Genomic DNA, 11,843 nt, shown 5'->3' on the forward strand with positions numbered 1-11,843 from the left:
CAAAAGGTCTTGTGTGTGGGGTCAGATGTTTACACCCTGCAGCAGTAGAATGGCACAGGGTTCTGTCTGCCGGATATCAGACTGCGTATTTGTTCTGTGCCCAGTTCTGTCACTTTTTCCTTTGCTTAATTGTTCATTGTGGGCTCCCCCTTCCCCCCCCGTTTACTTGACACAGAGATTTAAACAGATGACTTCCAGTATTCACATTAATGCACCGGATAATTGAGTATTTACAGTGTAATCTGTTAACAAATCTGTAGGTGTCCGTTACCAAAAGCAGCTTTCCAGAAACCGCTGTTATATGGTACACATAATAAAGGAACCTGTTAGTACAATAAAATGCCTATCGGATTCCTCCTGAGTTTTACTGTACTCAGAATAAAGCTATTTACTTTTTAATTATAAGTACCATTGTCCAACGTGTGTGTGTGTGTGTATATATATATATATATATATGTAACTTTATGTAAAATTTAAATTGGATTACAATATTTTAACTGCAATAATGCAAGGTTGAATCCAAGGCAGTTTATTGATCGCAAAGTAATTGTAGTCAATTTGTCTAAGGCTGATGAATTTATCTCAATAAATATGTAGAACTAATTCCAAGAATTGACTATTACTCACAATTTAATTTACGATCCACTGTCACCATAAACTTGCTGTAGCTTGATAATGTTTTGTTTTTTTCTGCAAAACCTGCTGCTATATATCTTTCTATTTAAATTGGAAATGAAAGCCATGTGTTTGTACAGTTTTTAATGTTGACACAAAGATACTAGAGGTCACTGGGCTATTGTTAAGCCATAATTGCACGTTTTCTCTGATGATTGCATCACCCATAATTCCTGATAATTGAGATGATGTCATAGAAATACATACCTGATGTAGGGATACAGAATACAACCCGTCTCAGTGCTTCAATCTTCTGAAACCTGGAGACTCTGGAGAATTAGGTGGATAGCAGATAGGAAAATTGCTGCGAAAAGAAGGTCTTTTCCATTGGTAGTGAAAGTTCTTTTGTCAGATGTTATTGAATTTCTAATAACACCCTGAAAAGTGCTGCTGTGATTGAATCCAGCACTTTTGTCCAGAAAGGAGACTGCCAGGCAATTTTTAACATACGTTGTGGTACATGTAAAATGTACATAGACAAACACAGAACAAAAGTCGATTTGTATATAGAAGTAACTTGCGGACAATACGGTGACCTCGGGGGGTCAGAAGTCACAACATGTCTACTCATTTTCTTAGTGCAGGGCTGATGACTGACAAATTGACTATTGTGCGTTTTATCAGCCTGGGAGGAATTGATTCATTCCTCTCTTTTTTTTTTTTTTATATATATTTATCTGTAACTGCAGTCCATTGGGGTTAGCTATAATCTTTGCTTTTCTGTGAAGTCTTGGAACCAGGCCTGGAAAGAAGACACATCAAATAAACTTCAAAAAGCAGAAAGTCATTAATTTCATTTAGTTCTCTCTCTGTAGTAATGACTGCCGCATCCAAAGGTCCTCCACATTAATTGAACTTTTGAACTGTACTGATTTGTAAAACTAATTTTCAATCCTCGTGTGTAACAATGTCGTTCATGTAAGTAGAGATATCATTCTGTGAAGGGGTATAGGGGGGTCAGCTGAATCTGAAATAGTATACTTTGGACTATTCCTTTAGTTTGCGATCACTGTATATCTCCCCAGCATTCCAGGGGGGCAACTGGACAAAAAATGATTACCCCTGAACTACCCAGCACTTTTTTTTTTTTTAAACAACTGAAAATTGAATTTGTCCTACAAAAATCTTTTAGGGGATATGATAGTGATTTTGGTCTGTAGTTAGCCATAGTGAACATATATGCCCCCCTCCCTACTGCAAGATGACAATTATTCTTGTCCGTAAGATGCCTCAATGAGATTTAGGGCATTAGTACTTCATCTATAAAACAACCATGGACATCACTGGGACTTTTTAACTTTAATCCTACAATCTGTCGATTTGAGATATAGTAACATAGATTTATGACCAAAGTGTAATGAATTGGCTCATTTACAAAGAACAGTTACTGAAGATCTGAATCCTCCCATGCTGCCTCTGCATTCACCTTTCACCAATTAAATCTCTGCTCCCAGAACGTCTGATAAAAGATCTGATGGTATTTTCTGTTTGTGCGCAGGCAGGAGGCTCCCAAGTCATCTTCACAAACCCACTGGAAATCGTCAAGATTCGCTTGCAGGTTGCTGGAGAAATTTCCACAGGTCCCAAAGTCCGGGCTCTCACCGTGCTCAGGGAGTTGGGCTTCTTTGGGCTTTATAAGGTCAGTGTTGCATAAATGATACTTCTCTATTGGTTTCGCTGATGTCACCAATCGTTCTATCACTTTGTCTGGACAAAACACCCACACACATCGCTAGCATTAATTCACTACCCCGGTCCAAAATAAATTATGCATAGTACAATCTAACTATAAGTACACTGGCAGGGCTTGTACCACTGTAGTGTAATTGGTGATGTACAGATGTAGCAACTGTTAAACCGACATTTGCCATGACGTGGCTTAATGCAGCACATTTTTAAGGAAATCACAGTTTGTTAATTGGGTTTCCCAAAGCTTAATATTGAAATTCCTGCTATACATCTTTCTACCACCAGACAGTGGTTTGAGAGAATCATAGTACACATGTCAGATGAATGAAAACTACACGGCACACAGTGGCGGAACTACCATTGGTGCAGCAGATGTGGTGCACCAGTCCGGGGCCCATGGAGATATTGGGGCCCACTGTATGGGGGAACTAGCGAGCTGCGGGTTTGGTTCCCTCCTCCTCACTTCCCTGCACCAGGGCCCACAGCTCGCTGGTTCTGCCTCTGACGGTGTATGTGTACTGTGCTTTATGATTTAAACAACTATGTTCGCATCCAGGCCTAAATGATTGAATCGGCAGCATCTGAGGTCTGAGTAGAGGTCACCTCTATGGTGTGCGAGGACAGCGGAGATTCCAGCCATAAGACCGGCACAAGGTGTATCCATGGACGTTCTGGAGACACTTGCTGACAAATTGAATCTCTCCCTGTATGTGGAAAAATCATATTGATGTCAAATCAAGTTATGGCATCAGAATCACCCAGTGTTAACACAATTTGACACTTGTTACATCTGTTCCTCTCACACCGGCATGAGCCCAGTCAGTATTATTAAAACGGCAATGTCTTTACAGGCTAAACTTACCTATAAAGACATTGCCGTTTGAAACCTGCCCTGCAAAGGCGCCGAATATCAGTGACTTGCAGAATGTGCAGATTGATACATTTACCCCCTGATCTCTTTCATGTATCCCTGGGAGACTGCAAACCTTATTTTATTATTTCAGCTGCTACTGCCAAGACCATCTCACTTATGTCATATACATCTCTTTACTTGAAAACAAACACATAACTTTAGCACAGTTTTTATATATAAGTAGCTTCTTGTATTATCTGTGCTACAAACTCGCCCAGAAGTCTTTATGTAAGTTGTGTGTCTGGTCGTTGCAGGGTGCCAAGGCTTGCTTTCTACGTGACATCCCCTTCTCTGGCATCTACTTCCCCGTCTACGCGCACTGTAAGGCTCAGTTTGCTGATGAGCACGGACACATAGGGGCCCTGCAGCTCCTGACAGCTGGCGCTATCGCAGGTAAGACCCTATTTTTAGATTTATTTTTCCCCCCTAAGTAAGATAACTCTGTTTTTCCTAATAGAGAAAATTGTCCTCATCAGCCCATTTATACAAAAGCAGTATCAGTCACCACCAAGGAGCTGTAAATATATGCTCACGGTGGGTGATGTCGTTGTTTTAATGAGTGCTAATTGCATTAGCATAACTGCTGTAAACAGCTTAATGTCGTTCTGCAACTTGGTGCAATATTATAGGTGTCCATCTGTGAAAGGGCTTCTGTCAAAAGCTAGTTCTGAGATCTCGAGGTCGGTGGAGAATATTTTGGTAGAGAAAACAAGTCTGCTGATTAACTGAAATGTATATAATGTTCAATTCTTAACTTTTCTCTGTTAAGGTGACTTTTGAACTTCATGGAATTATGTAGTTTAATCTGTTGAATAACATTTTGCCCAAAAATGATGAGATAACGGTTTACTATGCTTTGGAAAAGTCTTCTGTGTGTTTTTTACAAAATTAAAAATGGAACGTGAATGTACAAAGCACTCCCCATGTTGTCTCAACCCCCACTTAGCTATAAAGTGGTGTTAAAAGTGTGCTCAATGCTGCCCACAATTGAAGTAGCTATGTTGTCTCAGCCATTGTTAATGACAATACAACCTATTCATTTAGTAGGAAGTGATGACAATACTGAGGCATTGTCTAATGTCACTAATTGATCATGAATTAATGGGCGGCATCATCGTCATGAATATTGGTTCCCTCCCTCAAAATACAGCTTAGACTGAAACCTTGTAAAAACTACTTAATAGTAGGAGCACACGTAGATTGCCCCCAAAACGGATGTTATTTAATGTGTTAGATTGTGCCTATGATATGAGATTTCTGGTTCACAGGGAAAATAATAGATGGGTTCTATGGGCAACATCAATCACATTTTCTTTAATTTTGTAAACTGTACTATAAAAATGACAGCTTGCTATGGGCAACACCATATTTTTCCTTTGCACTGATCTTCCTAAAAATCCCTCCATAATGAGTTTACAAAGATACAGGTTGAGACAAACCTTACAGTGTTGTTTAAAAAGGGAAGCGGCGTGAGAATTTGTTATTTACGCAACATCAGTATAATAAAAATACATCAATGTTCAAGTCAAATGTACACGGTTTTATACAGATTCATGTGATGCTTAGAAGGACGTGATGCCAAATTGAATTTTTTTTCCGGGTTTACAGTTTAATAACACAAACACTGTGCAGCACATTGGAACAGTCGCATACAATGCAAGGCTTTGATTATATATGGAGTACATTAAATGTATCAGTTTCCTCTTCCTCTCTGATCAAAAAAATAAACCCCTTCATTCCAGCACTTGGAAAATGAAATGATTGTATCCTCCTTCCATATGTCACGTTCTGTTTCCCAGGAGTCTAAGTGACATGTTTGAAGACACTCGGGGGAAATAGGTGGTGCAGACTAGAGTCTGTCCTCTCTTATATAAACCACATTGTGTTCAAGTACTGGAACATCCTGACTCGCAGGCATGGCAGGGCAAAAGCCACCTCATCCTCGGGGCCAAGCCTTGGGCAGGATGCAGCCGCTCTACTTCCTGCTGACCAGTCATAGAGGTGGCATTGTAAATCTTCTCTGCAAAGCAATCTATTCATCTGCCCGTTAGCAATCCGAGCTGCAGCGATCTCTAGCCCAGTGTCACTAAATAACACAACCCCTGTAGATATGTGTACAGCCAGAGTATGCCGACCATACTTCATGAAAGAAAATTATTCAGGTAACAAGAGACCCCGGCATTATAGCTAGATCCATCGTCAGGATTCTCTCCTTACGGATTTACCATAGATAAGCCATTCACAGCTCCTCCGAGTGTGACACAAGCGTGGTAATCAATTTGTGTAGTCATTAAACACACTTTGTTTAATGCCTGGTGTGTGTAGCAGTCCTAACAAGCATGTAATTCAGTATCCAAGAACTCCGTCTGGAGACACATGGATTGTGTCACTGAAGAGCGTGCTAGATTGGTAGACTTGTCAATGGTTCTGCGTTAATCTGTTCACACGGACATTTGTATAAATCATCCTATTTCTTCCACAACTGGTAAACCACAGCATGTCCGTGTCATACGTTTATAAATAAATGCTTGGCCTTCGATTACATAGAATACACCTACATTTATTACATACTTATATATAGCTTTCGATCCGAGATTGACAGCGTAAAATAAATCTGAACAGTTATCTGATGCACTGTGGATTGTCTTGGTATTCAGTAAAGTTCTTTATGTGAATTACTCCTGTGTTTCTGTAGGTGTACCCGCAGCTTCCCTGGTCACACCTGCTGATGTCATCAAGACAAGGCTGCAAGTGGCGGCTCGAGCTGGCCAAACCACCTACAACGGAGTCATCGACTGCTTTAGAAAAATCCTCAAGGAAGAAGGATCAAGGGCATTTTGGAAAGGAGCTGGAGGTTATTATTTTTATTATTATTATTATGCGTATAAATTGCATTGGTTTATATAGCACAAAAGAGGCAAATTCAAGATAAACGTAAGCAGTGTTAGGAGTCGGAGCCTGATGGACTGCAGGGTAGGGAGAAAGGCGGTGGATACATTATGATACAAGATGTGATATAACCTCTACTTGCTTGGTTCCACTTTATTTTCTATAATATATAGCACATTATAGAATATAAATGAGGCAGGATGATGTGGGCCTGCAGACCCATCAAACTATTTCCATACAGTGTCATATAGTGGAGTGGTGTGTAGTGTCTGTATCATACTTGCCAACCTTTTCAAGTTGGCCTTTTGGGAGGTGGGCGGGTCTTGGTGAATATTGTAACCCCCCCATCCACTGTGACGCTTCATTTTACTGCGGGGGGGGTGGACCAAAATGATGCAGTTCCCCGAGAATCACATCATGAAGGCTCCAAATCCTGCCCACGTCACTAAGAAGTGGGAGATGCAGGAGAATGCCCTGCTCTCCCGGGAGTCCGGGAGACCTACTCGGAATTCAGGAGTCTCCCAGACGTTCTGGGAGAAATGGCAAGTGTGGTCTGTATGCTGCACAACACTGGAATTGGCAGGGTAGCGTAAATAAAAATGAAAACAAATACAATTATTAGTTAGTATAACATAGATATATAATATTTACATGTCTTGTTAAATAATCATGGTTATGCTTATGAGATATTGTTACTTTGAAGTCTATGACAATATGTAATTTTACTCTTTTGTTAAAAATGGACATGTAAATATACAGAGAAATAGCCTAGGCCAGTGGTTACCAAACTTTTGCAGTCCGCGGCACCCTTAGAGTCTCCAAATTTTTTCAAGGCACCCCTCCAAAATAATTACTGAGCAGTCCTGTTTTAGAAGTAGTTGGGTCAAAAAATTTTAATAAGTATTTAGGTCACAACAGAAACACTTATTTAGTTGTATGCAAAAATGCCCCCTCTGCATCCAGGCGCACTGCCCCCCTCTGCATCCAGGCGCACTGCCCCCCTCTGCATCCAGGCGCACTGCCCCCCTCTGCATCCAGGCACACTGCCCCCCTCTGCATCCAGGCGCACTGCCCCTCTCTGCATCCAGGCGCACCGCCCCCCTCTGCATCCAGGCGCACCGCCCCCCTCTGCATCCAGGCGCACCGCCCCCCTCTGCAACCAGGCGCACTGCCCCCCTCTGCAACCAGGCGCACTGCCCCCCTCTGCAACCAGGCGCACTGCTCCCCCTCTGCATCCAGGCGCACTGCCCCCCTCTGCATCCAGGCGCACCGCCCCCCTCTGCAACCAGGCGCACTGTCCCCCTCTGCAACCAGGCGCACTGCCCCCCTCTGCAACCAGGCGCTCTGTCCCCCCTTCCTCTGCCATCGCGTCCCCCTTTCCTCTGCCATCGGGTCCCCCTTTCCTCTGCCATCGGGTCCCCCCTTTTCTCTGCCATCGGGTCCCCCCTTCCTCTGCCCCGCGCCAGGCGCCAGCCCTAGAAAAAAGCAAGAAAACAGAAACTTACCAATCCGCTGGGCTCCGGAACCCAGCAGCCTCCTCTCTCCCAGCAGCTTGTTACTGACGTCGATATTCAGTGACAGATGCGGGAGAGAGGAGGCTGCTGGGTCCCGGCGCCCGGCGGATTGGTAAGTTTCTGTTTTCTTGCTTTTTTTCTAGGGCTGGCCCGCGGCACCCCAGTGACAGCGCCGCGGCGCACAGTTTGGGAACCGCCGGCCTAGGGACTAGATTTACTAATTGGCGGATTTGAAAGAGTGGATGTGTTGCCTATAGCAACCAATCAGATTCTAGTTATCGTTTATATAGTACATTCTACAAATTGACAGCTAGAATCTGATTGGTTGCTATAGGCAACACCTCCACTTTTTCAAACCCGCAGCTTTGTAAATATACCCCTAGGTCTTACTGACCTATTGTAGAAAACGAAAAGAGAAAATTTACCCGGCTTCTAAATACAATATAGTTCTCCTTTAAGACCAAGCTGAGTCCCTTCCTTGGTAAATGCATTAAAGGATGACATTTAATATTTCTACAGCTCGAGTTTTTCGATCGTCCCCTCAGTTTGGCGTCACGCTGGTAACCTATGAACTCCTGCAGAGATGGCTGTGTGTTGACTTTGGAGGAATGTAAGTATTATAGTGCGTTATTATGCATAGGATGTTTTTATGTATAGCTGTGTGTGAATCTGATTTCTGAGATACTTCTACAGCCCGTCTGTGTTAATAATAGAACAAATATTCTTTTTCCGGTCCCTGGGTGAGTTCACTCAGACATTTGACATAAGAGTCATGTCTCTGAAAGTCTGGATTCCTCTGCAGAATGATATCAATTCACAGGCTGAAAAAAATATATAATTTAGCTGAACACATCTCAAATTGAAACTCAGTCCTTTAACTAAACCCATCTTCCTTTCCCCGCATCTGCTCCATACAAATGAAAGTCTGAGAACTTACACTGGTTATAAGAGAGAACCCAGTTTATAGACAAAGATTGTCATTACAAAAAAGATCCATATAGTGGGTTAAATGTGTAAACTTTCAGGCATTTTATAGTGTACTGTTTATAAAGATATAAAACAGACCATAAATGTTTGATAAATGGCAAAATGAACTAAATTGTTTAATTGTTCTGCTGCTGCATCAAACCTATGGAGAATTACACCCCAACTCTTTTACTTTTAACTCTTTAAAGAATTTATTAAGGAGTTGTTATCCCAAACTGTACATAGTATTAGTATTTCTTAATGTACACAGAGGGACATGTTATAATAAGAAGAAATTTAAAAATATTGGAAAGCACCGTTAAGGAAATAATAGCGAAAGACATTCATTAAATTATAACTTTGTTATTCTATTGAATGCACTGACTTATAACACACCTTATTGATGTTGTCAGCTGTAATGGTTTACACAGTATTTGCATGAAGACACTACTAAGAGTGAGGCTGACTTAGTTGTGTTGTATCCCCCATCCGTGCTTTGCTGTGCTCACTGAGTGGAAGGCAAATGCACAGGTAACACAATAAATGAACAGAGGGTGACAAAGGGATTTTAGTTCCCTAATCCAAAATGCTAAATTTGTGTTACTTTTTGTTTATTTGTACGAAGCAGATGACTGAGCAGAAATTAAAAACTATTAATACGACCTGTGTCTAGACTGTGCTTATTCAATATAGATGGATGATCCCTTTATCATCTGAGCGAGTATAACTGAGCTTAAGGAGGACACGACAATATTGTGATCTCACCATTAGAAGGGGTTTCTGTACCTTAATATTTTAAATGAGCTATTTCTTTGCAATTACCCTGGGGTGGGGTTAGGAGGAAGAAAGTGAGTCTGCAGCGCACTATTCGTGGTTATTCCTATGGATTGATGCCCCCCTGGCTTCGTATGTCCTCGGTTTTGTGATCTAAAGTCATCTACACACAGATTTTGGCCATTTGGTAACCAGGGGTGGAACGACAGCAAGAAGACCAGGCCCGTTATGGTTAATCAAAAGACCTCTTCAAATAGGCCTCCTAGGGCTAAATTTACTAAACTGCGGGTTTGAAATAGCTAGAATCTGATTGGTTGCTATAGGAAACATCTCCACTGTAATTTATTTAGCACAGTCTACAAAATGACAGCTAGAATCTGATTGGTTGCTTTAGGCAACATCTCCACTTTTTCAAACCCACAGTTTAGTAAATATACCCCTTAGACTCATTCCAGATATAGCAGGGATAAAAGATGGGGACACGTTTCTGCTAAACAGAAAACTTTTTTTTCCTTAGTACTAAATTTCAGTTATCCATGAAGGAATCCGGCTTTCCCACATGTTATATAGGTTTTTCTCAGTATCTCCTTCGTTCTGAATGTAAATACTCCTGGCACTGTGTGTACGAGAAGCTGTGGATGAATAGTGTATTCTTTTGCTGTTAAATATAGTGACAGCAGCCTCACAATAGCCTTGAGAACTGTCTGAGCCAATCAGCGAGACTTATGTCTAAATGTTCCATACACAAGCCGCTCTGAGAGTCACATAATAAGGTCTGTGAGCTTAGCCCTTCAATAAAATAAACAGTTTGACATAAACCCGCCAGGAAGCTATGCATTACCAGAGTCCTGTGCTGTAATCAGATGGCATAGTACTAGCTTGTTCATGGTGTGTTCTTCTTCTCTGTGCAGCAAACCTGCGGGTTCAGAGCCTGCTCCAAAGACCAGAATCTCCGACCTTCCTCCTGCACATCCTGACCATATAGGTGGCTACAGATTGGCCACGGCAACGTTTGCTGGAATAGAAAACAAATTTGGTCTTTATCTGCCAAAGTTTAGGCCTTCCGATGCGGCTTCACCTCAAGCCAAGGCCGTATAATGCAGACACCCCGGTCTTATGTAAGGGTGCAATACAGATAGTATTTACAGACACGGTACAGTATCTCTACGGGCAATTGCATGTGGGTTTATCCAAGCTGCTTGTCCCATTCTATATAATATAATCCTTTGTTGAGAGGCGAATCACCCGTTTGCACAGAAGAGGTTAAACTGCTTAGCTCGGCACATAGAATGTATCTTTGTTTCCTAAAGAGAGCATGTGTTTTGTTTTTGTTTTTTATTTACTAGGCTGCTTTACACAGCGTTGCACTTACTGTTACTGTACATATTGTACATCTGTACAGAAACATCTTGGCACATAGGATACCTGCTACTCTTTTACAAGCGGTGGCAGAAAATGTACAGGACCCATTGGAGGCGTTTTACTAAGAAAAGTGGGATAATATAATGTATTAATTATAATTTCAGTTGGACATTTACTCATTTTGATGTATTTTATGGAAAATAAACCATTAATGTTTGACTCTTGGCTCTTCATTGTGTATATTGGGCATGGAAACTTGTCCGCCCTCCTGAAGTAACTGAATCAGCAGAGCTAAATTTAGGGAAAGGCACCTTAGGCTGTGACCTAGGGCAGCAGATCCCAAACCTTGTGCTACTGCGACCCCCCTGCTTAATTATTTCTCTTCAGGACACTTCCGTGTAATAAATAAAATTAAAATCATTAATTAATACACATTTGCTTGAAAAACAAAGTGAAAAAGTCCAAAATACGGATGAAACGCGTTGGATTCTTTAGTCACTTTCCAGCCACCGTAGTTTGTATTTCAAAGGTCACTTCTGCGTTCCAGACACGGTGAAAACTCCGGTTACACCAAGCGTGGATGCCGAACATTGGCAAACAGAAGGAGCCACAACCAGGATCGTTTGTAGGGATTTCTAGGCTAAGAGTTCCGGGTCCAAGCAAACTATGTGCACTATTTGATTCATTATGCTGGGTGCAACGCTACTTTTCTCCCAAAAAGAGCTATAATCATTCAGCCTGTGATGTGAGTCGGTGTTCATTGATTTATATACTCCACATTTTTTTGCAACCGTATATATCTTCATTTATATATAATAATACATATAGCCTTATTACCCTCTTATGTGTATTACAAAGTGAATTACAACCAATTTTGTTGAGTGGACAATTAAATTAGGATTTATATATAGTCATCGCTTATTTAGATTTACAGTGAATTTCATACTTTAAAACAACCATACATTAGGAAGGGCCAGAAGCTTGTACTATAAGCAGTCGTCTATACGTTTCTAGTTGTCCGTAACTGGGTTGTAGCACTAATCAGGTTCCCCACATGCCCA

General features: G+C 41.4%; 1 protein-coding gene across 1 annotated transcript in view; it reads left to right on the forward strand.

The window, feature by feature from the left end:
• The window catches only part of SLC25A12 (solute carrier family 25 member 12), a 99,385-nt gene extending 88,384 nt beyond the window's left edge, over positions 1 to 11,001 (forward strand). Inside the window, exons 14-18 of the mRNA XM_075180643.1 lie at positions 2,174 to 2,314; positions 3,532 to 3,670; positions 5,973 to 6,131; positions 8,200 to 8,290; positions 10,332 to 11,001. Coding sequence (XP_075036744.1) covers positions 2,174 to 2,314; positions 3,532 to 3,670; positions 5,973 to 6,131; positions 8,200 to 8,290; positions 10,332 to 10,518 — 717 coding nt within the window. The 3' untranslated portion in view covers positions 10,519 to 11,001. The remainder of the gene's footprint in view (positions 1 to 2,173; positions 2,315 to 3,531; positions 3,671 to 5,972; positions 6,132 to 8,199; positions 8,291 to 10,331) is intronic.
• Positions 11,002 to 11,843: the final 842 nt, after the last annotated feature.

This window comes from Mixophyes fleayi, chromosome 7, assembly GCF_038048845.1.
Source record: "Mixophyes fleayi isolate aMixFle1 chromosome 7, aMixFle1.hap1, whole genome shotgun sequence".
In the NCBI taxonomy this organism is placed as follows: Eukaryota; Metazoa; Chordata; class Amphibia; order Anura; family Limnodynastidae; genus Mixophyes; species Mixophyes fleayi.